The sequence below is a fragment of the Anoplopoma fimbria genome, chromosome 17 (assembly GCF_027596085.1).
Source record: "Anoplopoma fimbria isolate UVic2021 breed Golden Eagle Sablefish chromosome 17, Afim_UVic_2022, whole genome shotgun sequence".
Lineage (NCBI taxonomy): Eukaryota > Metazoa > Chordata > Actinopteri > Perciformes > Anoplopomatidae > Anoplopoma > Anoplopoma fimbria.
Window position 1 is genome coordinate 8,501,040 of NC_072465.1, and position 27,642 is coordinate 8,528,681.

General features: G+C 40.4%; 1 protein-coding gene across 1 annotated transcript in view; it reads left to right on the plus strand.

Moving 5' to 3' along the window:
* cntn4 (contactin 4) overlaps positions 1-27,642 on the plus strand; it is a 126,410-nt gene that overhangs the window by 53,631 nt on the left and 45,137 nt on the right. The window contains exons 5-9 of the mRNA XM_054616652.1: positions 11,124-11,327; positions 14,922-15,024; positions 16,347-16,531; positions 21,759-21,898; positions 27,044-27,173. Of these exons, the coding sequence (XP_054472627.1) occupies positions 11,124-11,327; positions 14,922-15,024; positions 16,347-16,531; positions 21,759-21,898; positions 27,044-27,173 (762 nt within the window). The remainder of the gene's footprint in view (positions 1-11,123; positions 11,328-14,921; positions 15,025-16,346; positions 16,532-21,758; positions 21,899-27,043; positions 27,174-27,642) is intronic.

Below are 27,642 nucleotides of genomic sequence, written 5' to 3' on the forward strand. Positions count from 1 at the left end.
CTCTTTATCTACAGCAGCTTCATTAAATAAACAAAAAAATATTATTAACCAAAACCATAAATTAAAGTAAAACCAACACAGTGGCATGTAGTTTCATGGCGGTAAACTCGTGGGAGTGTCTTGGTTATGAATGTGGCACCTTCTCTCCACCCATTGTATTTGCAATTTATGACCTTCCACATTTACTTTGGTTTTAAATTGATCATAGATTAGCTACACACTGTAGCAATATTTTTCCATCAAAGAACAATGTTTAAACATGCTTCATTTTAAATTCAGAACATGCCTATTTGCCTCCACGTGGCTCGCAACATGTTGACAGCTGAGTCGACTGCTTCCAGCTAACAGTGCTAACAGTTCAAACTACGGCAATGGTACTGATGAAGCTAGCAGTGTTTAACTGTGGGGGAACAAGGGAGTGGGTGCTAACCCTCCATCGGGACAGCGTTATGAGCTGTAACCTCAGTGTGAGTGCAGTGCAGAGCAGCTGCCTTAAGCCGGTAGGACACACTGACATGCAATAACATGCACTAAAAGCATGTACGTCCACCCGGAGTAGCTCAGATCACAACACCCACAGAGGAGGACTGAAAATACACACAAGAATCCAGATATATAAGTTTACTGCAGAGCCCTTAATTAGGTATAACTTAAGTAACTGTAAGGATGTTGGATTTTGTTCAGGGCCTGAAAGAAAAGAAAAATCTAGTCCCTTAAATTTGTGGTTTGAGAAATGGTCAAAATGATCATGTAAACATTTATTAAAAATGGCATTGTAAGGAATAATTAAAGAGACATATTTAACAGAAGTGGTGGAAAATACCCATATGGGTGCTGTTCTTGACTTGAGTGTGCTCGAGTTTATCCAGTTCATGTGAAAAGTCAGTTTTTACAACTCACAGATGTGGTAGGCACAATTTGTTTATTAATATTCTTAAAGAGTTAAAGATTGATTCTTTTTGTTTTCTACCCTTTTATAATTCCTAAAAAAAGAAACAACATTGATTTTGTTGTAAGGCAAATTGTGACTTTTAATGTCCAATACAAAAATGCAAGAGAAGATTTTTGAACCCACTGTGAGATGAAGGTAACAACACAAAAACCTCTCCATGCACTACCAGGAAGGACCTGTGTACTCCAGTGGTGTTTGTTGACGATACTGTACGCGACTCATATTTAGCAGTTTCTCTCTTTTCTTTTTTTTTCCTGTCAGGGATTATTCTGCATTTAATCTGATTAGCAGACGACACATTTCACAATCTCCATGAGTAATCTCCTTTCACAATCCGGCATACAGTCATATTTCCCCTCTCCTCTTCATCTGTCTGGGGGACTTCAGCTCTGTGGAATCACATCACATGTCACTGTCACACCATCCGTGCCGAACCCACAGAGCCTTTTTTTTTCTTCCAAACCCCCTTCACACTTTTGACATAATGTGACTCAGTTACCTCACAGTGAAAACAAACTTCAGTGACAAGCAGCCGGGAACATGACAGCAGCATGAAATGGGGATATAGTGCGTTTTCAGGCAGTTACACTCTGACCTGATTGGAGTTTCTAATCACGTAGGAGAAAGGTCACGGAGGAGTCTGAGTGTAGCGCGCGCACGTGTTTTCCCATAAGACGTGTGTGAGTGAGATGCTTCCTCAATCTCTTTTTAAGCTCCTTAAAGTTCACAGTACAGAGCTGCTGCTGTTGCATTTGGAGTGTGTGTGTGATTATGTGTGTGTGTGGGGTGTGAAGGTCCTGGGTTGTAGGTTCACATGTATACATCTGATGTGTGTACAGTACAGAACTATATTCACACAGTCCTGTTTTCGTTTTCCTTCGTGGTCGACAGTGTGTGTGAGCAGCATCCCCCCCCCCCGTCCTCTCTTGCCGGGCTGCAGTCACACGTCATGTCCTCAGGCTCCCCGGTTGCCGCCGCATAAACACAAATCCCCCGGTGCCCGCGGGGGATTTCATCCCAGAAGAAATGCGCTGTCACCTGCTGTGCAAGGGGAAAATAACAATTGTCGAAAACATGACAGCTCGGTCCACAGCACCTAGCCTTGCTTAGCAGAGCACAGGACCGCAGGTTTTTTGAGCTGAGTCCAGAACACCCCATCCCTGGCTAGTCTGTACAGCTTTATTACCACTGGTGGGATTGTACAGTCTGAACCTACAGATTTACTTAAAGGTTCTCTTTTTTTTCCGACATTCAGAGCATGAATATAGCAGCAAACTATTGCTATGTAAAGATATAATGTAGTAATTAAGTAATTCTTCCTCTGTGTGTTTTAATCCGAGCTTCTCTGTGCTGTCTACACGTAGCCAGCCTTTTTTACGCACATCAGTGCATCTTCTGCTGCACAAGGAGTGATCAAGTTTCTGGAATAAAAAGAAGGAGACCTGTTAGCTGCAATCATCACAAGGGTTTATTTCCAAAGACTGTGAAAAACAAAATTTCAAGCTGACAAAGTGTCTCTAAGTGTGTTTATTGTTGCTCTTGTTAAAAAATCTATTTTTCCTCGCTTGCAACAGCACAGCCGACCACTGTTACCAGCTGTCTCGTGAGTGCAGGACCATTGAGGATTCTCATACGTCCCAGCGCACCCAGTCTTACCTGTTGAAAGAATGATGCAAGCCAGCTAGTGTCTCTGTTGTGCTCTTTGTGATCTATTTTAAAGTAATTTACAGTTGCCACTACACATCCAAGTGCCAGTGGTAGACAGATTCTAATGAACTTTAATGGTTTCTTTGATTATCATTGATCAAATTTTTACTTGTCTTGATTTTGATGGTTGATTTGATACTCTAACAACTCATAGGGAAATCTCTGTCTAGAAATATCTGTTGATGCCGCCGCCGTGTTGGGGTAAAAAATGTAACACACTTAATACTTGCACTCTTCACCACCAATGTTATTCATTTTTGCAAATGACCTAATTAAAAGAAGTGCAAAGAGAAAAAGATCACCAAGATGCTATCTGCTTGGCAGCGAGGTAAGGGGTGCATCTCTTTTTTTTGTCCTCTGCAGGTTAAGCGAGCAGCAATCCTTTGGTGAATTTGTCCCAGGGTCTTTACCCTAATAACACACATTTATAACTTTGCATAACTGTCTGACTGTCTGTAAAGTGATCAGCATCTTAAATAAAAAAAATAGTAGAGGTTTTGGCCTTCAAAAGCACTTATGAAAAAGGACGATATCAGAAATTTTGTAGTAGAAAACAATACCACAATACAATCGATACCACGGTAGAAAACCAAAACAGATTTAGTGTTAGAAACGTAGACTGTATATAAGAAGTGGACGTAGTAACCATTGCCCATTGATTAGTGGATCAGTATTGAAGTCTTGAGTTTTGGTTGCGCAATCTTGTTTGTTGCAACCAAAAGTGAAAGAGGGTGGAGCTATGTACAACCAAATGCTGAATAAGACATTTTTAGGCGTCCAAAAACTTTCATGAACTGAAAAACACACTGAAAAGGTTAAAGTGCTAAGACAAAAACTTGGACAACTCCCAGACAGGAAAACCCTGTGGTGGTGACCTTTCCCCAGAACAGGTCATAATTCCCACTCTATCTATTTTATCTTGTGAAATCATCTCCTTAACACAACTGTATTTATTTGAGTTTATAGCCAAAAACTACATTTTACAAGATCACATTCGAACAAAACATGACAAGATAATACTTTACCTTAATTTTAATTCAATTCAATTCAAATAAATTAAATTCTATTTATTTTGTATTGTCCAAAATCACAAATTACAAATTTGCCTAACAGGGTTTTACAATCTGTACACATGCGACATCCTCTGTCCCAGAACCCTCACATCGGCACAGGAAAAACTCCCCTAAAAAACCTTTAACGGGGCGTAAAAAAGAAAGAAACCTATGGGAGAGTGACAGAGGAGGGATCCTTCTCCCAGGATGGACAGAAATGCAATAGATGTCATGTGTACAGAATGAACCACATAACAGAGATACAACACATTCAATGTATATGACAAAAATGATTCATATAATAAGAGCAGTAAGCAAAGTTAAGACTACTTATAAAAGCAGCAGCAATGACTATAGTATAATTAAAATAATGATATAGGGAATAGTAATAGTAATGTGACTAATAATAATAATGGTAGTAGCAGTGGGTGTCAGATGGGTCACAGCAGGTGGCACGACCACGGTCCAGATATAACCACGATTCATGGAAACCTGCAAGGCGAGATCTTATGATTTCTTTATTTTATTTAAAAGAGCATGAAAGCATCCCAATGAAACTCAATGCAACCTCTGTTAACGTTGACTGAGCTGCTAACAGCTAACATTAACTATCACTCCTGCCGATATCACAACTGATTTATTGTTCACATTGTAACATTATCAGGGAAAAAATATGGTGTGTCCTTGACGTGTCAATAGTGAGTTTACTGCGTCCTGTCAGAATTTAGATGCCGTTAGTCTCGAGCCCCCCACCCGATGCTTCGGTACCTGCGTCACAGTACTAAAAGGAGCTCAGTACTGTACGTCTTCTAATGTGACCAATGTCATCAGCGACCCTACCTGCTCTTACAGTCGGCAGTGGAGAGACTATAAAGAAGAGCCTCAGTGCAGATCAGGCATGACACACCCTGCCAGTCCTGATCCCAGCACAAAGGCAGAGCGGGGTGCTGCCTCCACGCGCCACCAACACACTCCCTCTCCATCTGACAGGCCAATGTCAGAGCCTGCCAGAAATATATGGTAATTACTATCTGCAGACTCAAAGGAAAGGGGGAATGGATTAACTCAACCTGGTCGCAACGCGAGTCGTGTTTTCTAAAACACGACGCCTCCAAAATATGTGTTTTCTCCCAAAACGTGCAGTCCAGTTCAACCTCCTGTCTGCCACTGTGCATCAGGGGCAGCGAGGGGATGCTGAGCGCCTGTCAGTTCCTGTCTCTTTCAAAGCCGGCCGCATTAATGGGCTGCCAGTGTGACCCAGCCGCGCTCTTTGTTACTACACGATTACTGTGTTTAGGTGCGGACCTAATGCTGCCGACCTCTGTTTTCTAATGGGGAGAGACCTTTAAGGGGCACTCAAGACTGAAATCACTTGTGTGCATCTCCACTAAGAGTAGTTTTTTTTTCTAATGTGTGTGTGTTGCTCCCACTCTAGGCTTTGAAAACATAGAGCATGTGCATGCTGTCCAGTCCTGTAGAGGAAACGGTAGGACAGAGGATTCTTGGAGCCTGGAGCAGATATGGGAGCACTGCACTCAGCAACACAATGCGGGATGACGGTAGTTTATCTGAGGAGGTTGGGGGGGTGGGGGGTATTTTTCTGTTTGTTTGTTTGTCTCTGTGCAAAGAGGCAGCCTTTTCAAAGATGCTCTCACAAATCGGCAAAAGTACTGATCCTAATTTGACCAAATTGTGAGTTTGCTTTTCTCAATTGACTTTTGGGACTTTCCCGCACTTGGAGTATGGAACAGTGTTGTTTGGCTACACGGGCGCTCCTCTCTGTGGCTCTGGAAGTATTTAAAGGGGAGAAGTAGTTCACATTGTTTTACACACGCACTGTAATTGGAGAATTATCCGGCGTGGGAAGCGTTTTGTTGTAAATTTGTGCATTTTGCGGCATGTCCATGTCCCACTGCTTTGTAATTGGTTGATTAAAAATTCATCTTGTTGTCACAGTGTGCTCTTACATGTATTATTAATATGAAATGATGAGGCAGCCGATGCAGATGATATCATGGTGCCAAAGCATCCTGATAAAACAGTAAAAACTGCAGTTGCCCTTTTGTACTGACAGATGGCTGCTTTGTTTGTTTGCCAAGAAATATATATGTTTTGTTGTTCTTTATGAGTATAGCATGTGTCCAAATGAGTATGTATTGCTTAAAGCAGTAGGGCCAGACCCCCCCCCAGGGAGTTTTAGTGGCTGGCTTTGCTCTGGATCTGCAGCAGGAGGAAGGGAAGCAGGCCAGGGTCTGTACTGTGTAGAAATTAATCACATTACAAGACATGGCTGGCTGACGTCACTGACTGTAACAGACACACGGGGCCTGCCAGTCGAAGCAGTCGCAATCATTGAGTGCAATTGCTCCACTTCACAGTGACTTTGTTCAGTTGTCACACTGCTGAATTTTGTTTATCTACCTTAAATCAACTGTTTGAGGGAGAAGTGGTGCTTGTCTTTTTTCATTGTTGGCTTCCATGATGCCATTTTTACGAAGCTGGAGAAACCTCTGTAAAAAATCACAAATGAACTTGATACGGAATGTAGCTGAGTGGCAGCGTTCATCCTGCATACACCCTTTTTCTTTATTGGATGACGCCATCAGGTTTATTTGTCTACAGCGAGGTAATGGACGCATTTACAAATTAATGATTTGATGGAAATAATAGGTACACAATGAAATCAAAGGGACACTCGTCAGGGTGAGCACCTCTCAGCCTGTAAAGCACTCATGTAATGTCCTCTGTGGCACTGAAGGAGCTTTTTAAAGTCTGAAACAATAGCCCAGATGATGTCATCAGGGATCACTCTGCTTGGGTTTGGATGTATTTTGAACAAATTGCCCATGTTACAAGCTGTGGGTGTGGAGTTTAACCAATGTAGGATCTAGCATTTAACAGATTGACTCATATTTAGAAACTAAAAGTCAGATATCTCGACCTTCCCTAGATCAATTTTGACGACCTTTGTTTCAATCTCACTCAATTTTAAAGTAGTGCAACATCAAATTGCTAGTTTATCCCAATAAGAAACCTCAAAGCTGCACTTACAGGCACCTGCAAAAAGCTTTTGTGATAATAATAATAGTATTACTATTGTTCAAGGTTGTAAAAAATAGTTTACACACAGATGAAGCAGCAAAATGACATATTTACATGTTAAATGACTTCATCCTCACTCTTTTATGTGCCGTCTATGCATTTTATATTACTGGAAATATTTATTATTCAAAGTTTCTTTTTAAATTTAAATTAAATGTTTTAAAAAACATATGGTCAGCATTGCAGAAAAATACCTGGCCCGTTTTCATGAAACCTGGTGGAAGGGTGTAACATGGGTCAAGTAAGAATGACATTTTGGAGCTGACTGGCCTTCCTCACCCATTTTGAGCCGATTGAATGGGCATTACCAGTGGTTTTTACTAACATTCCGATGCGTCAGACGGGCAAAACTGCGCCTACCGCGTTGTGAAAGTGAAACTGTTCTTTGAGAATGGAACAAACAACTAGGTTTAAGCAGCAAAACAACTTGTTTAGGTTTAGGAATATATCATGGTTTGGGTTTAAATTAGTAAGCTTATGTACCTTGCTTAGGTTACATGGCATTAGTTAAGTACGTAAGTTACTTAACAAAAGTACAGAAAAATAAGTTAACGTTGACTTTTGGGTTCACACGGGACAATAAAAGTGTCTCCTGGGTGAAAGTCCTGTGTTGGTTTGACCCATTCTTCCACCCTGATCTCCTCCATACACATGCTTTGTCTCAATGTTGACATCGTCTTGCTGTATTCATATCGCTGATCAAACATGCCAATAGATGGTAACGGTCTTCTGAGCCTACTAGTAACCTCAGCAGGCCGTTGTTACCTATATCTACGAGGCACCCATTTAATTTGGCTGATATCATTCAAAACAGCAGTTGCCCTTCTGGTTTAAAAATGTATTCATTCATTTAAACTAGTCTTCCCGAAACTACCTGCTCACTCTGTAGAGTAACACTTTGGCTGACAGCATACACACATAACCGTATGTTCGTCCATCCACAGGTGCCCCGAAGCCGATAGAGTCTTTCCCTTCTTAGGCATTCATAAAGGATGATAGACCTACTTTGGGAATACTGCCCACCGCCTTTGTCTCGGTGCTCCATCTTTAAACGATCTCAAATCAGTCTGGGCGTGATCTTAACCGCGAGAGGGAGACGGGCATGTTTGACTTGCGCGACTTGTTCGAGTCTTTGAATATTCAGCGAGGCCCGTCCTTTGAAGCTGCTCCTCAGTCTACTTTTGTGAGTGAAGCAGCTTTATTCATTGTGACTTATGCAAAGTGATCTTTAACCTGGAGGGAAACCACAAAGAACTCTTCAGGGACCTCAGCAAAAGGAAACCTTTTTCTTTTGACAGAGCAAAAGGAGCTATAGAGTCTAGTAAGGTTGCATTTTATAAAGTGCAACATCAAGATCATAGTATATTGTCAGATTTGAAAAGACCTTTGCTACATCAGACTATAGTCTAAAACAACTTTAATTGTTAATTTGTGCTGCTTTCGTCGTAATACAAATAAATCTTGTTTTCTGTTGCCATGGCAGTGGTTGTAATACTCTCAGGGCAGCTGGATTCGCTCTCCATTTTGTTTTTGAGATGTCCTGTTTTTATGTCAGGGAGCATTGTGTAACCCATAAAATCAATGCCCTGGATGATTTCGTGAAGACTGCTCGGCCAGCTGCGGGAGACATCTCATTATGTTTCTGCTCTCAGCAGCGTTCTGCGGCTCATGTTGTGCCATGTAGTCATGTGGGTTTTAAACATAGAAACGAGAGCAGGTGCAGCCGTGAACCGAAAGCGCTGGAGAGGAAACAAACACAAACAACATGCCTTATCCTGCCTTGAAGTGTCCCTTGTCCCCGCGGACCTACTCTGTGCCATCGCTCTGAGCTCAGCTCCGCACTCCCAGCAGCCAAAACCCCAAGCCCGAGCCCCAAATGTTGGCGACCGAGCAGGCTCGACCTCTTCCCAGAGAGTACAGGACCATCTCCTCTCAGCCAGCAGGGGAGTTTGGGATCTTGCAGTGATAAATGGCCAGCGAGCAGCAATGGGATGAGAAAGGGGTTCCTCTTAGACTGTTTTGTTTAATTGCTAGTCCGCTAACAAATGGTTTGGTTTTAGCTCAGTAGGAAAAATAGTGCACGCCTGTCAGTTAGACTCTCTGCAAAACTCCTGGGCACGGATAATGTCACAACAGGAGTACATCTAGGAGTGCACCTCCTAACCCACAGAGGTTACTAATATACTGTATCCAGTTCACAAATAAATTGAGGCTTAAATTATGGAAAATGTGAAAAACATACAGTATTTTTCTCACTTCTCATATGTGGCGCTCATTCTGTGTTTGCATTCGTGAAATGATGCTTGTTTGATGAAATTGCAGGACAAAATGAGGTTCGGTCTTGTTTCTCAGATGCTGCGCAGTTATTTCTGCATCACATTTCTTACACATAAGAGAAGGTGTCCGCGGTTCAGTTATGGCACTACTATGTGTGACAGTGATGTGGTGATTCAGAGAGGGTTTTATGAAATGCGTATTTGTTAAACTGTGCGCCTAAAACATACATTGTTCACATTTAGCCGTGCATTTGTTTCAATTTAAACACTGTTTCACACTGAATTGGATTATCGACCAGGTTAATGGAGCCCCATAATTACGTAATTTAATGCCCTGTAGCAGTCAGTCATTAATTGTTGTTACATAGTAATTACAAAAATATTATTCATTTATCAAATTCTCAATGATTGGCCTTTGATTTTTATAATTTGTTCACTTTCTTAAAAAGCATCTCATGATGAAAGCCTAATGAGGCAGATAACTGCATAAAATAAGTCTTCTGTCTTGAACAGGAAAGAAAGTATTTTCTGCGTGTCTATCAAGACGTCAAAATGTGTGTTCGGCTTATTGAAATACTCCCAACACAATAATGTGACATCGGGGGAAAGGTTGACATTTAAACTCCAGCAATGTGTTATTGATTTCAGCAGTCTGACAGGTACTTGCCAACATGATGCCCCACTTCCTGTTAGTGATAAGTCGCCCCTTTGGTGTCTCTAAGAAGGGTTGAGATGTCATTCCAGAAAACGCCAGTTCCCCCATAAATACAAAACATTTTGCATCATGACTGTGATCGCATTAGCATGACTGTACAACACAAATTCGTTAGATGTGAAGAGTTTGGAAAAAGCAACGAGGACTTAATGTCCTCTGTGAGTGATTGAAGTAACTAGCTTTAGCAGACAGTCACCTCAATAAAACGCTACAAGTTTACCCTTTAGCTGGTTAACGGGTAAACGTTAGCCAGCTTGTGTACTTGATATCATATAAATGTGCTTGCAAATGCGTTCATTAGTTTGTTATTTAAGTAATTTGTTGTGAATGCTAGCTATTATGCCTTTATTAGAAACTACCATGGAAATCACTTCCTGTAAACCCGTCTGATCAGGTCAAATTGATTATTATAACCCATTTTTTTCTTTACTTCTCATGCAAATTGCAATCTCATTGGGATTAATATATTTACTACATGAATATAGAGTCATGAAACGGTCATCTTGTTCCTTTTTGTTCCCCAAGGGCTCGCTTGTGGTGAGGTTTTACCGGTTTTGGTCCGGTTGTGTCACGGTAGCGTGCATGTAGAATGTTGTTTCTCTGAATTCGCTGGCCGTACTAGGAGAGTAGATCCGGTTAGAGTACCGGCAGAATTTCACTTTGGGGACAATACGTGACCAGGCATTCTCAATCCACATGAACAGAGAGGCTTAAACCCCATGTGATTTCCCTTTGCGCATTCGTTTCTCATTGAGAGAACTTTCTTTTTTCCATCATAATTTCAATATGCACTCGGCACCAGCCTCAGGTACGCAGCCAGAAAGCAAAGGGGGTTGTTTTTCCATTTGTTTTCATGTTCGAAAGACCCAAAAGGAGCAAAGTGAATTGTTGAAACAACATTTGTATAGCAAAGATTCTGTCCCAAGCTTTTTGATCCATATAAGAAGTTTCCACTGTTTCTCTGTCAATTCTAGTTGGATCTGTTATCAGTTGTGGCAACACATACCCCAGGGTCTCCCAAATCCCTAGTTCAGCATGCGAAACTCATCCACATGAAAAAGGTCATTTGAAAAGACTCTAGATATATCAGGTTAATTAAATTAGTTTGCAACCTTGCACTGTTCCTGTCATCAATTTTCACCTTAACATGATATAACTTTGTCACCATTTTTTCGCTACCCTCAGGAGGTCTGAAAATTATCACAAGCCACCACCTCCTCCGCAACCGAAGTAGCTCAGCTCCCTGCAACCCCGGTTTCACAACCTTCCCCGAGTCTCATTTAATGTGAGAATCCATCTTTTTCCCTTTTCATCCGCAGATCTTGTGTTTTCCTGGATCTTTAACGAGTACCCGACGTTTGTGAAGCAGGACACTCGCCGATTCATCTCGCAGGAGACGGGGAACCTGTACATCGCCAAGGTGGAGCCCTCAGATGTTGGAAACTACACCTGTGTGGTGACCAACACCGTCACAAAGACCCGAGTCCAGGGTCCGCCCACTCCACTAGTGCTCCGCAGTGACGGTGAGCTCTGCTTTTGAACACGCTAGCTGCACTAAATCACCTGCATAACAAACATTGACAAACCACAGCACATAATAGTGATTGAAGTGTGTTTAACTGGGCGGCTAATTACAGTACCTTGTGATTGGGGCGTTAATCTTGATGGAAATATTGCATCGAACTAAGTTGGTCTAACCAAAACCACGTTTTTTTAGATGATTTCCCTTTCCCAGATTTTGCGTAGACATTTAATCTGTATTTGCACACAGCAAATCCTCCATTAGAGCTCCATATTTGGTTACAGGGAGATTTGAGATACACCTCTACTGCAGTTCATATACTACTCTTACTAAGCTAAAACACTCTGGAGTGATAAAGTGATGTGTACTCCAATGCTGATTAAATAATGCAGCCAAAAAGTTCAGTTTTACCAAAAGTACGAATTTGTAATATTTTATGTGTATAGACAAAGTTTTTGATGTATACAAGTGGACCTGCAAAACACATGCAATCATGAAAAATATCACACTTCAAAGGCCATTAGTCTCCATTTTGTGTAGAGTGTTTTGATAATACCATGGCTCACCATGCATGTACATTTACCTCTTGCCACTTTCATCATGTCCTTTGATGATTTTTTTACCTTCTATTTTTCAACACCTTTATTAGTCGTCCCCCCCCAAAAAAAAAAATCCAGCTCCTCCATCCTGTGGTGGGATCAAATGGTTGATTTAATATGGTAGTGCTGTGAATTTGGTCGGGTCAGGGGTCGTGGAAAGACAAAAAAGCCAAACTTGCTCTGTTAGTACCTGAAATAAGGAGGAATGGCTTTGAGGAATACAAATGAAATTCAACGGTTAATTATCTCCTTCTCTGCTAATTTTAGCGTGTCCTTTAACATGTGGATCTGATGCTCTAGGCTGGCCTTATCAAGGCACGCCGGAGGAAAGGTCACTGTCAGCAAGTAATCTAATTGTAGGCTTCTGTTCTAGCAGGGTGTTCCTTTTACCATATCTAATGCAATGCAAGAAATATGAAACTAAATGTTATGTTTGCTAGAAATGTCTTTGGGTTTTTGTCAAAAAGTTTTATGAGGCTTTTTTTTTGGAAGCCATTACTAATAGTATTAGTATTAGTGGTAACACTTTATTTTAATCCCTCCATTAAGCAAGTATAAGCAGTTTATAACAACCAATAATCTAAGTATTTCTAATGTTTTTGCAACCATTTCACTTGTGTATTAATACCAGTCCTTACCCTGTGTTACCAAGCATCCATTAATTCTTTAATGAGTTATGGATAGTTCAGAGGAGGTCTCATGTTTGTTAGCAAATTGATACATCAAAAACAAATAAATATTGCCACTACATGAGTTGGGAGTTGTTTTTATGTTTGATATACAGGACTTTTATTTTGTATTGTCTTGAGATGCATATGTCTTCTCTTATTGTCTCACTCGTGTGGTGGAACTCAGTTCCCCCCCTGCAGGATTAATGAAGTATTTCGTATCGCATCGTAACGTAACGTAACGTAACGTAACGTAACGTATCATATCGTATCTTATTTTATCGTAGTAGTATCATTTTGTAAAGTTTCTTCAATTAACCTTTAAATGCTATTGTGTAGGTCTGCTGTTGGCATATAGTGCTCAGCTTGCAATATAGCAGACCAGAGGCTGATTTTGAAAAGAAAAAGAAAAGAAAAAAATAAGAAAAGTTAAGACAGTTTAATGACAACTACCTAAATCTTCAAATTATAACTGAAGTATCTGACATAGGCCAAAAATTGGGCTTCATGCAGTAGGCTATATAACAGATTCATGATTTGTTCTTATCTTATTAATACCCACTGATTCATAGGATTCACCAATGTTTTATATTTTGCTCTTCTCTAAATTAAGAGAACATTTTACAAGTGGTTAAGAATACCCTTACCAAGATATTAAAAGACAACTTGTTTTCACAGTTCACAAATTGAGTTTTAAATTTGAGGAACATAAAAAGATGAATAAATATCTTCGAATCGAATTCAATATTATATTTTTTAGAGTAATTAAAACAATTCCATTATTAAAGCAATACTATTGGTCCTCTGATCCAAATTAAAACTAAACAACCCTTAAGGATGATATGTTGTGTGTTTAGCTTCTTAATGTCTAACTAATGTCATACTCCACTACAATGCTTTTGCATTTTTCTAGATTTTATTTTCCTAAATCTAGTTTTAGGAAAAAAGACCAATTGGGTTGACAACATTATTTAATCATTTAAGACCCATTATATATGATTTAAATTAAGAATAAATGTGGGAATAAATTCAGAAATGTATTAGCTCACTATCCCTTGCATGAGGGACAGAATCGCGAATAGCTTCTGTGATTAGAGAGATATATTTTTTTACCCTATTCCTGAACACTTTCCCCACCTGCTGCCTTCCTTTCTTTTTTCATTATACCTTTGTCTCACCGAGGCAGCGGGTGTAGCAGCAAAACGTCAGCTCCACCACGGTCACAGGGGGGAGGGTGTTAGGGGGGCAGGTTGGCACATTAAAAAGGTGTCCCTACAAAAGGTTATGGTATGAGACAATTACCCGTCCACTTCCACCTGTCGGCCTAAAATGGGTGATAGTGCTGTGGTTACATTCCAGTATGAGACAGTTGTGATAAGGATCTGAATTAGCTTCCACAGTCACTCGGGGAGCCATCCCGATAACACATGCCTCGCCAAATCAACGAGATGAAATTGGCCTGTTTCCTCCATCTCTAGAGCTATTTGTGCAACACAACCCTGAATTACAGCAACTGGGGGAACCTATTGTTACACTGGAGGACGAGAGGGCTTCAAAAATACCATGTTGTGCACCAAGCTTTGGCACCGCGAGGAGAAATGAAATGACACCCATTACAAATACATTGATATAATTTACCTTAGTGTGATTTGAGGGGAAGACAAAATCACGAACGTGCTGTCAGACACTCCAGTCTCGATATATGAAGTGTCTCCCGAAGATAGAACACCAGAGAGCCCACATTCCCTTCTTCTGCTTTATTCAGAGAGATTTTTTTAGCATGCACAGCAGCAATATTATAATCCAGCAGAGCCGCTTCACAGACAGTGAATGGGATGCTTTGTAGACACAGTGGCTGTACCCAGGGGGATTTTATGGGCCCGTTTTCTGGTTCATCGCTGTTAGCACTACACAACAAGATGAAACTCATCTGGATGTAAAAGCTCAAACTGTCTGTGAATTCTCAAAGATGTTTGTTTCTTTTTTCCATTCAACATCAGTGTGTTGCACGTCCACTGGAGAGCTGTGTTGCAGCTTCGTTTTCTCATTATTTTCAATGGGGGAGCACTCTGAGAGAAGAGTTTATTTTTTTTCCACTGCTCAGATTGCACAGCGTTGGAAGTTAAAAACATTTCAGTTTATGGTAAAAAAAAGACTGCTGTACTTGGAAAAAAGGTTTTCAGAAGCTGTGTAGCAACAGCAGACGCCACAGTTAGTGTTTATATTTTCAGTATTTTCTTTGTTGTTTAGCTGGAGTTACAAATCAAAAATACAACTTCTTCTTTTCTCTCTGCACAATGCCGACGCTCATTTGCATTTCTCTTTCAGGTGTGATGGGTGAATACGAGCCAAAGATTGAAGTTCAGTTTCCGGAGGTCGTTCATGTTGCCAAAGGATCCACTGTGAAGCTGGAATGCTTCGCTCTGGGAAAGTAAGCCCACTCTTCAGTGTCAGGCTCAGCATGTTAAATTGCATATAAAAGAAAAAATATTACCAGAAGAGTGCTTGGATTTTTTTTATGTTTCTCGCCGCTTTTCTGCAATTCCCATGTGTTTCAAGTTGCACATCTAAGAAATTAGAGGCCAGTATTTTAGTGGAAACATCTTCAGTTAGAATACCAGGATTGTAAGACAATGATGCCAAAGTAAAGGACTAGGTAATGTGCCAAAATTTGGATTACTGAATAATCCTAACTGTACACTTTATAAGCCCCTTAATTATTCCTTATGAATTTTGCATATGGAATAGTTACAACTATGGTGTAAAAAAAAAAGTAGAGTAGTAGAGCCCTAAATGTTGCGCTGCTTGGCCTGCTTCTGCATCAAAGATCAAGGATTTTAATGACATATTTGAGGGTTAATCTATCCTTAATCTTGCAAATGAAGGGACATTTTGGAAGTTAACTAAAATATTTAAGGGACTATGAGTTAAAATTCGATTGTGGTTATTTAGATAATTAAAACATTTAAAACTTTTTTTAAAAATAATGATTAGTTTCAAGCATAGACTGTATTTAAGATGTGGACGTAGTTGTCTGGATGTCAACCATTTGTTTGTGGACTGATGTTTTGAATCCTTGAGTTCGGCATTTTGGCTGACGCCGTTGTGGTTTTTTCCAACCAGAAGTAACACGAGACAGTGGAGCTAAGAACACCCAAACGCTGAACAAGAAAACATTGTGAAAGGGTTGAAGTTGTATGTGAAAAGGTAGCCCCGCCCTAAAGCATACCCTGCTTTATGGTCTATTTGACTCTAAATGGACCATCATTTACTAAATGAACATCATGCTGTATTGAAGAAGGCTTGAAACTATTGATTGAGACCAAAAACTCATGTTTACAATGTTTACTGAGGGAATAAATCAAGTGAAAAGTAGAATCATTTTCTCATAGACTACCATACAATTAGACTTATTTTTACAACCAGAGGAGTCGCCCCCTGATGGCCTTTAGAGACAATGCAGGTTTTATCGCTTCAGCATTGGGTTCACTTTTCAGACCTGGAGTTGCCACATGGTTTCAACATTTATTCCCCATCAACTGTCTTTATCCTTATACTCTCTTTGATTCAGCTCTAATTCTGCTTCATCATTTTCCATCATGGTATGAGGACAATTTTGATAAATGTATTGACAGTTCACTTTTAGCTGTTGTGATTCAATTATTTTTAAACTATAATCAATATATTACTAGAATCTTAATCTTGTAGAGATTTTTAGGGATTTGCAATTCATCAGAATACCTCTTCTCACAGCCCCGTCCCATCTATAAGCTGGAGGAGAGTGGACGCTGTACCCTTCCCCAGGAAAGTGGACATGAGGAAAGCCAGCGGCGTCCTGGAAATCCCATACTTCCAGCAGGAGGACGCCGGCACGTACGAGTGTGTGGCGGAGAACTCCAGGGGATTGAACACTGTAAAAGGGAAGCTCTCTTTCTACGGTAGGTGATCCTGACGTGCATTAATATTTGACCAGCATGTACCACATCTGTCAGACCTGCTTAGACTGAATGGCAGCAAAAAGAAGACACAACCGGTCTTATAAAGCAGTCGGCGGCGTACGGCAGATGCTCGTGTTGTGCCCACGAGGAGGCAGGCAGGTTTTAACGGCACATCAGAATGATTAAAGGCTGTCAGCCATGATGCCTCTAATATTTTGATCCAGATTAAAGGAGTGATGCGGATGAGGCTGAGCCCTTGAATACGACCTTGTTGGTGAGCCCTGTATTGGGTTCCACCAGATGGCATCATGATTGACATCCAACTTGACTGGAGATTAAAGCTGGTAAATGTACTATACATAGGCCTGTGGCACATATGTCAGGGACATAATCTGCACAGCAGCATCTGGATCAACCAGACGGGGGTTAGTAGTTCCACTCATTGTTGCTGATGGTCCCCCCCAGTAGATACACCTATTGAGTTCAGATACTAGAAGTCAGGATATCTACTGCCACTACATTCAAAAAAGAAAGAAAATCTGAAAAATGATCTACTCTTACAAACTGACAGAATACACAATAAACAAAATAAATTAAAAAAACAGGGTATTTTAAAAACAATCCATCTATAAGTTTCAGCCATACCTTGACATATCAATTTAGAGCTATATATATATTATATATCTATATATATTATTCTGGATAGCACAGCAGTGGTTAACATGTTGGCATCTGTATATAGCATCATATTTATATTGTTACCACAGTTGGTCAGAGCAGCAGTATATTGTAGTTTAATTAGTGATATTTTTGCAACTTCTGGCACAGATTGTTGTGACTTATCTTCATGTTAAAATTGTGTTGTTTCATTGCTCCTAAATGACACCTCACTATGATTATTCTCCCACTTACTCAGGGCTTTCTTTCTCTTTACTTCTAAGTTATGGCTGACTCCATGTAGGAAAGTACTATATTACATCAAGCGTTATGTAGGTTTTATTATGTTGTTCCTTTCTTTGTTTTCTGTAAAAATCTAGAGCCCTGTACAATTAAAAGAATTAGCAAATTAGTCATGAGATGTCATATTTCTTTCTTGTTTACTAACTGCAAACAATATGTCATAAGGACTAGTACCAAGGCAGTAGGTTTGCATATGGACGGTAGGGACATATGATAATAATATAACATCAGTAAATAATACTTTCAGAGGACTGAATTGTCCCTACCAATATTTGCGCAACTAGTTTGCATTATCTTTGGAGTGAAGTCATATTTCCCATGTGCTCTCCCAAAGGCTAAGTCTGTAAGATGATTTGATTGGCTGAAAGGGAGGGGGCTAACTGAATCTTCCACTTCATATGGGTCTCCAAATGTTGAAACAAAACCTTTACCCTTGCGAAGTGTTATGGAATTGGGACGCAGACTAAGTATCTTCAAGTTAAACTTTAGTAGTGCAGCATAAGATTCATAATTTTTGTGATTTATGAACATTGGACTGAAACTCGGGGAGAAAGGAAATAATAAAGAGATGAGGGAGCTAATATTATTATTTTTGATCCATACTGTATATAATCAAAGTTTGCAAACCCTCCCTGTACAAGTTTAAAACAGCCATATTCTATAGTTATTCACCCTCCCTGGAAACTATAATCACAAATGACATGAATGAATGGATGCAAAACAATGCCGTCACATGAATATGTTCAGAGTAATTTGACTAGGACAGATCTGTTCAAGCTGTTAGCTCGCTCTCTGAACAATATGTGGATTTTCCTCCCACCTCGACCGCCCTTCGTTTTTCCTCCCTCTGATTCTCTCTCCTTCAGGTCGTGCTGTGTCAGCCGTCAAACATAACTCATTTGGGGTATTAAACAATTTGCCATGATTTACAACAGTCCTGGAAGCCCTTAGCCTCGCTCACTCCAGCAGCCCGGGAGCACGCTGTGATCCACCAAGGCTTGATTTGTCCCTCTGAGCTGTGGCTCCTCTCATTTTTGATGTGTTTTGTCAGTCTCTCTCCTGCTGTCTGCTGCCAGGTGATACAAATCAGTAATCTTATTTTGAACTCCCTTTGAATTAAGCCTTTGAGACATTCGTCAGCAGTGTAAGCCAACGGGGGAATCGATAAGGGTATCTCTTGTGCATCCAAGCACGCTGCAGTGAGCCGGGCTTTGTGTTAGAAATGTAAGAAATGAAGGTGTTACTTTACGGCGGCACTGTGGTCATTTTAAAGCATTCTCACACTTAATAATGTAGCAATGAATCCCACTAATGCAGTAGGAATGGGTTCTGAGTGTCTTTTGGATATGAAGGAGCCGCATTTTAAGTTTAACATGTTTCCGTCTTGTCTCGACTGAAACTAAGACAGGAATTCATTGACTGCATTGAGGCTTTAGGATCGCATTCAAACTCATTTTGGATGCATTTTGCCACTTTTTCCATGAGTCTGTATTGGAAGCAGTGTTCAACTACCACTTGAGCCAAAGACAAGTTGAATTTCCATGTCCGAAAGAAACGCTTGGGAGAAGAGTGTGTTTGCTCCCTCGTTGGGAGTAAATGTGAATCTGTGACAGGTCAGTTTCCCCCCGTTGTTCTGTGCTTCTGCAGACTTTACCGCTGCATTATCTCACAGTGATATCACTGATAAGGCAAATTCCCATCTTTCCCTCCTTCTTTAGCCACTTGACGTTTGTTCTGATAGTCTGCGTGCTTTGGCAGAGCGCAGGCAGAGATGGGCTGCCGGCTCTCATTTAGTAAGCGTTGACCGAGAGTCAATTCGTCGGCAACGGGCTGAGGGATGGAGTGAGGGACCCTGTCAGCGAGGAGAAGAAGAAGACGAAAGAAAAAAAAAAAACTCCACAACGACAACAAGGCAGCCCTGGAAGGTGCAGTGGGTGGGGCGGCTCAGCCAGGCTCTGATGGAGGATTGCGGTAGCATGAACGGATGTGATGCTAGATGATGATGATGATGATGATGATGATGCTGGAGTCTTCCTGCCATCCTTTCTCCCTGTGGGCTATTTTCTAACCACTCATACCTCAAAGACTTCTTCAGGGGGTAGTTAAGATGAAATAGATTTAAAAAAAATAATCAATGTGATGAAATTATTATATTCTAACATTTTAGCAAGGAAAAGCAACTGCAATAAAGGCAAGGGTGACAAAGATGTTACATCCATAGGCCTCATGCAGCAACATTCTTTTGATTTTCTCTCGTATTTTCCTTTACTTTCTGATGAGAGAAAAAGTAAGAGACTCCAGATGCACTAAATGTTCAAAGTCATCCACTTTTATTACCAATTGGAGGCAGGTGGCAGATTGTTTATTATGAGCATAGATAACGCCCCCTAAAGACTATATAAGGGCAGGTGTTGTGCCGTGTGCCAACATTCCTATAAATTGGAGAGATGCCACCAAAAAAAAGCCTGTTCTGTTTAATAAACTTAAAGAAAATAAGCGTAGGTACTGGTGTTACTGGAAAATCAAAAGCATCCAAGAGCAGTATGTAAGCCATTCAGAAGCTGAACACACGCAATATCATCCAAGGGTTTTGTAGTCTTCATTTGGATCAATGGAACAATAGTATGTCTTTAATAATCCATTCATTATAATAACACTATAACATGTAATAATTTCCTAAAATTTGAAACCATCGAAATAGAATTGATGAATCCCAGTAAACAATGGTTAGTAACAAAATTAGAACAGCCGGTTATCCATAAGAGGAAATCTGTACCTGCATGAGGCCCAATGCCTTACCCTCTAAGCAGGATAAACAACAGAAGCCTCAGCTTTCTGTCAAAGGAAACCATAACCCTTTGTTCACTGTTTGCACAGACGGCAACAGCACAGCTTCCACACAAGTTAAGTGTTAACGACCCCTGCCAACCTTGTGCCGCAGCCTAAGGGGGGATCTCACAAGGCCTGTCGTACGTCACATGAACCGCAAATAAAAACGTGTCTCTGACACTGTAAGGACTTTGATGTTGAATCTGTGCAGGCCTCCGACATAAACACACAAGGCCGCGCAACCCCCCCCCCCCCCCCTCTGGTCTCCACAACCACCTCTTTTTTAATTTGTCGTTGCTCTGTGTTTTCTGAACACCCACATATACACAAGTTTGTAACACAAACACACACAGATATAGTGTGGGGATGCAGTGATTTCATTTCTCGCTGTGTTATCCTGCCTCACTCGAAGGCAAAATACTGTATAGCCAGAGCCAATTAGAGCAGGCATTTGAACCGTTACTAAAAAGACACCACAAAGGTCAGTCCTTGAGAGTGGCATTAAGGTGAGGATCCATGGAATGGAAAAAGTGCGGTCGGCCATTACTCTTGTCCTGCCACTGGCCTTGTGTGATATAGGATGATGGTAGCTTGACCTACACATCATCCAGAATGTATGAAGAATAAGGCAGAGGGAGCTTTACTGATCCAGTTTTATGTACCACTTTTTCTTGGGGGGGCTCAATCATTAACTAGCCCTGAGTTACCCGATTGACACAGCAAGAATCAATTCTCCTCCTGTATAATTATACCATCAGTTAGTGAGATTGGATCGAATGGAGCGTTTTAATGGCACCAGACGCCACCCTCTTGTATATGGATCTGGTTTTTGTCATTTCTGTTCATTTTTGCTAATTCACACCTTCAACTAAGAGTAATAAATGAGGGATTAAAAGTCCCACATTCAACAATATATATCTGTGCGTGTGTGTGTGAGCATGTTTTAAAAGGTCTTGTGGGGACATTGATCTGACTACACACTCACATTGTGGGGACTTGTCATCCTTTTTGGGACAAGTTGTGATTAGGGTAAGGGTTAGGATTCAGGTGTTAGCAGTTATGGTTAGTGTACGTCTTCAGGAAAAGACTGTAAGTCAATGTAATGAAAAGTATGAAAGTCATGAAAACATGACTGTGTGAGTGTATGTGTGTGGTAAATAAAAAAAAAAATAACTATATAACATTTTTACATTCTTGTCCTGTTATGCCACTTTGTGATTTGAATTAATAGTAAATGTTTATATGTCAATAGTTGTCATGAACATTGTTGTGCTCACCTGTCAGAGATCATTAAATACAGTGGTATGATAAAAAGCCTTAATGCTCTGATTATGTGGAAACAATTGACAGTGAGTTTCATAAGCATAGAAACACTGTTACCAACTATATCTAAGTCGACACGTTCCGTTCACTCTGGTATTTTCCTTGTTTCCTCCAGCCCCTCCTCATCTCATCGAGAAACCCCAAGATGCCCAGAAGCTCATCGATGACTCGTTGGTGTGGGAGTGCAAAGCCACAGGGAAGCCAAAGCCTTCTTACAGGTGGATGAAAAATGGAGAGAACCTGGAGCCTGTAGAGGTGAGATCTGTCGCCGTCTTTAGAATTGAGGATAAAGTTCCTCTCCCAAGGTCAGACTTCCAACAGCAGCTTCTGGCACAGACGCTCACTCACTCGCACCCTAAATGAAGACTGCGAGCAACCATGTACTGTACTTACAACAGCTTTACTGTGTTGTTTGGTCAAGCTTTGCCGACTAATTAGCATGCATTATTGTCTTCCTCATTACAACACGGCGCCGCAATACGCTATGCAATTCACTCCTGCAAAAACAGCAGTCCTTTCAAAGGGATTGGACTGTGTCTACTGTCTGGAAATCACAGTGATGTAAGAGCTACTCTAATCTTCTGTTAAATCTCTCTTTGCCAAGTGCTGTTATTAATCCTGTGCCACCAAATGTGGTAAAAGTAAGATCCTCTATATAAACACTGTATATCCTCCTTTCATTCCCGCTCCCTGCCATTACTGGATTCCCATTATTAGTACAATGATGAGGGATGAGCCTATTGGGCTCCGGCCAGCTTACTTTTGTATCGAACTTTAACTTGTTGTTGGCATTTGCCCAAAAAAAAACATCATTCAATATTCCTTTATCATATTGGATTATTATTATATCGGATAATTTAGCCAGGTTGTTGCGGGAAGATTGATAGGACACTGAGGCGCAGCTTGCACCTGAGAAATTAACAGGCATTATGTTAATTTGCTTCATTATGCAAAAGGAGGGAAAAAAGGCGACAAACACACCAGAGGATATTGATCAATTGAATGTAATACATGTCGTTGGAATGAACCCAGTCTGTCGTCGATGTAACTAGAGGCAAATCAGAAAAAAGCAGCACAGTTGCTATCAGGGAAGAATAATCAACAATCTGTTTAGCCAATGGCTTACATTTTATCAAAACCTTGTATTGGGTAACAATCTTGTGTTTGTTTGACAGTCCACCTGTTTTTCAGCATGGAAAAAAAATCACATTCTTAGTTTGTCATATTTGGTAGTTTTAAATAAAATAGAAGATATTGGCCGCATTTCTAATGCATACTGTATCATTACATTTCCTTTTGTGAGTGTGACCTCACTCCTACTCCTTTCTCATTTAATTCTAAACTGAATGCATTCAAATGAAAGCTCAACTTCTTTAAAAAGATATCCTCAAAAATAGGAGGAAACTACAAACACACCTCGCCCACGCTCACAATGGATGTGTGATAAAAGGTAACAATGACTGTGTTGATTTCTATTTCCCCCCTTTAACATAAATATAATATATGGATATATTCAGAAAGCATCGGTGAATGGATTCATCAGCCAAGGTGTTACATTGTTTGAAATGCCACCATTAACCACAGTGGCTTAATGAGTGGAAGAAGGAAAGGTCAATGATGTAAAGAAGCAGTGGGGAGAGGATGCACCATTTGTTGTTATTTATTACAGTGAATCAATTGAGACCTTTCTGATTGTATAGTTCACTGGAGCGTATTTCTGCTTACAGTTTTAGAAGTTTGAGCAACAGAAATAAAGAAATCAGTATAACTGACTGTCTAACTAGAATATATTTCTGTTATTCCTTCTCTGTATGTACTTGGTCATATTTTACAAAGGGTTTAACCTGAGCCAGGCCATACGACAACGATAGCAATCACAATCCAATTGGGTTATTAGTATACTGCTGTTAATAAACAATATATATAACTTTTTTTAAAGGCACTGTTATTGGTCATATACGCAAGTTCAGGTATCGCATAGGAAAAAATGGAAGGGGAAAATCTTTAGTTACGGGCGATATCTATTGCTGGGGAAATTGACTATACAGAACAGTAGATTTCTAGGGAGTCATGATATTTATAGCTGAGTATATGTGCATTCAATTATTCAATGTCAGTCATGTAAAATATTGAAGAGCCCCAACTATATCTAGTGTTTCCCTCTAATAATAGTACCTCTCAGACTGGCTCCACGATCATTGGGCTCTTTGTTGGACAGCCAGTTGACATGCTGCTGCGTTCTGCCCTTATGGATTATGAGACTCCTGTTGTTTTTGATGCTTTGTATTACTGCCCTGTGTGAAAATAGCCATGGTTTATTGGAATGCCTCTTTATCTTATGGCTGTTTTCATTTCAAGGACCTCACTCTCTGCTGCGTTATTGACAATGGCTGCAGGATTAAGTGGATGTGCAATTAAAGAGGAAACTCCACCGTGAAACAGGATTAATCCATTTGAATTAGTGTGGGACCACCATACACATGGCTTACAGTAGTGTCCTTGAACTGAGGATATTCCTGTTAGTACCAAGTACTGGTATTTTGACTTACTTGTACTGTACTTGAGTATTTCCATTTTCTGCTGCTTTGTATTATATAGTGCTTTTTTAGTGCACTACATTAGGTTCATAATTTCAGTTACTAGTTACTTAGCAGATTTAGGTTAAGTAACACTAATGCATCAGAATCTGGTTTATTGCTAAGTATGTTTTCCCTTACAAGGAAATGGCTTTGGTGTATTGGTGCGAAGACAAAAGACATTTACAATGAAAATGAAAAAGTTGAAAAATACTTTTTATAAATTAAGAAATATAAATAGTGTAACTGTTTGAAAAGCAAAAAGCTAGAAAGGAATTTGCAATTATATACTACAGGGGATGTGCAAAGGTTCACAGTAAAAACATATAAAATTTGCGTTAATGTAACATATCAATGACTATATTTCAATAATGTGCATTATTCTGACATGTGTCATTCTGCATAATGAGTGCTTGTACTTTCTGTACTTTGATTTAAAGCTAGGGTTGTTAATCTTGAGAAACCAGCTAGTACACTAGATTTTTAAAAAAAGATCCAACTGAAAAACCCAGCCCAGAGTTGTCAACTCTTTTTCAATGAAAGTAGCTAGCAGCTCTCGTTTCAAAAGTCTCTTAATCTAACCAGAAAGTCTTCAACACCAGTCAGGCCCATTCAGGCCTCCCTCAAAAGCCACACCCCCAAATTATAATGAACCTGCGACAGCCACAGAGACCGGCTTATTTCCTCTATATTTTGTCGAAGAATTACATTTATTGGATGCTTTCGGGGTTTAAAGAGAATTTTTAACAAATATAAAAAAATGTTTGAAGAATAGTACTTACCCTAGCATTAAGATAAAAAAATTAATCAGGACTTTAACTTGTAACACAGTATTTCTAAACTGTTGCTGCTTTTACTTCAAAGAATAGTTTGGCTGTTTTGAATAGGGGTTGTAAGAGCTACTTACCTAGATTAAAGCCGACGGAGGCTGACAGGAGCGGCTGACAGGAGTGCCAGCACAGGAGCAAGACAATATACTGCAATGGACAGTACATTGCTTTGCTTCCGTGCTGGTACTCCTGTCCGTTTCTAAAAACTGGGAACCAAACACAATCTACTGTAGGTAACATCTTGAGGAGAGTAGCTCATACAACCCCTCTTCAAAACACCTGTACTATGCCTTTAAGTTAAAGATCTGAATACTTGCGACCACCACTGTTGCTGATATAAATCTAATGCAGTACCACTACATCCTGTTTTTTACTCCCCGCTTCCCCTGTTAATTAAAGCTCAAGTGGAGCAAACAAGCTGAGCTCAGAGCTTTTGTTCTTGCTATTGCAAAGACACTGTTGAGCTTAGTTCATGTCGACTTGAAGTTCTTTCTTGAACAAGCATGTCAAAAAGCAGATTCATCAAATATCTGTGTGTAGAATATGCAGATTTCTTTCACAGTGAGCACCAATAATCTTTTGGTAGATCAAAATCAATTTCACGTTTGCTTATTTCCTCCTTAATTTGTGCATTTGTATGAGAGAGAAAAAATATAATTTTCCACATCCACAATAGTGGATTGATATTGTTATGATGATAAAATGTAGCTTGTTTAAATTTTACAGCTGTTAAATTAGCCTCATTCTCACAAAGGCCTCCAGTTATTAGTAATTCTGAGGAACATAACTGTAGACAGCAATTAAACCAAAGAATCTCACTCTTCTAAACCATATAAGGCATTATTTAATCCCTCCATTCTTTTATGTGTTTTCTCAGCTTTATATCAAACAAATCAACCCAACGTTGTTGGCAAATGACATTGCCAATCATTTTCCTTCAGCATAAGGCGTACAGATGGTCCCCGCAGGTCCCTGCATGAAAAACTGCTGATTTGAGAGGAACGTCATGCTTAATTAATAGCAGCCATAAACGGGAGTGCTTTCCATGCACAGACTGATATACGCCACCATTTGCCTCCCTTGCCGGCAGGGATGTTCGCCCCTGCACATCCAGAGCCGCGGAGCATTATGGAAATTACAGGCGCAAAAAAAACCTGCTCAAACACAGGATTAGTTTGTGATCTTTCAGTCGAGGACAGTCTCCCTTTTCATGTGACAGTACCTTAATCCCCCCGTGACTCCGGTTCAGGCCGCATAGACACCCCTATGGAAATGGGCTGCGATGACATTATGGGTGAGCCCGAGGAAGACATGGGAGATGAAGGGCACGCGGAGGCAGAACCTGACACGGCTGCATAGAGATGCATGAAAACTGCTCAGGGATTTAATGCTGTAGTGAGGGAGTGGAGTGCGAAGCCCAAGTTCAGAGAGATAAACTTATATCGAGGATTAAATGTCCGACAGATGCACTGAGTTCTTAGTTCATCGGGCCCAGCCGTCCTTAAATAGATCTTAATTTGATGGCTCAGTGACGGGCAAGATTCCCCCCCCGCAGGCGGGCAAAAACGATCAACCAAACAGATGAAGAGGAGGTACACAGCTTGACCGTGTACGTGGCACTTAGTATGTATGGGGGCACACCTATCAGAAAAGCAATTTTCACAATGCATTATACCTCAGATGTTACGATACTCCTTCCCCCTCTTATCCCCTCCTCCTGCTGAAGGGGAAACAGGCCCTGTGGTGCAGTCGCAGATATAAATAGGGCACGGTTTTATTTCCCTCTCATAAACATGCAGATTGATTAGGGTCATTTTCTGCTAGCCTGCCTCCATCCACCCAAGCCTTTCCCTCCATTAGTGATGAAAACCTAGATTTATTGCCACGTCTGTCACTTCCAGACTATAATTCACTGGCCCCACTGGCTGGCTGGTTTTATGTAGATGAGTGCCGGGAATAGGGCGTATTAAAGGCCTGTGTCTCTATGTCCATAGGAGCGCATACAGGTTGCCAACGGAGCGTTGTCAATCAGTCGCCTGACCCTGACTGACACAGGAATGTACCAATGCGTGGCTGGGAATAAGCACGGCGAGGTCTACTCCAACGCAGAGCTCCGGGTTATAGGTAAGGCTTCATCCTGATGTGTGTACTGTATGTGTGTTTGGGTGTGTTTGTCATAACCCCCCAGAAAAAGTTTTACATAGTGACCAAACTGTGGAATAACAAGACCAAGGTCCATCAGAGGATGCAATTGATTGGGCCAAAAAAAAAATTGTTTTTCCCCATAGAATTACATTGGGAAAGAGTCGTCTGAAAATCAATGCATTTTCCAGGATTGAAAACATATGGAAAATGATAGAAAAAAGTACTTATTTAAAAAAGTCACTTATTTTCACTAACTTCCAATTCCCAAATTGTTTTAAATGGCTGAATAATGTTAATTGTTAGCATGTTTGGTTCAGATGCTAAATTTGACATGGCTAGCTTGTTTAGCATGCAAAGGTTTAAGGTTTTGTGATTCAACTCTGGAAATGAGCAATAGTTTCTGAATTATATAGGGAGAGAGAGTTTGATAGTAATGAATGATAGGCTC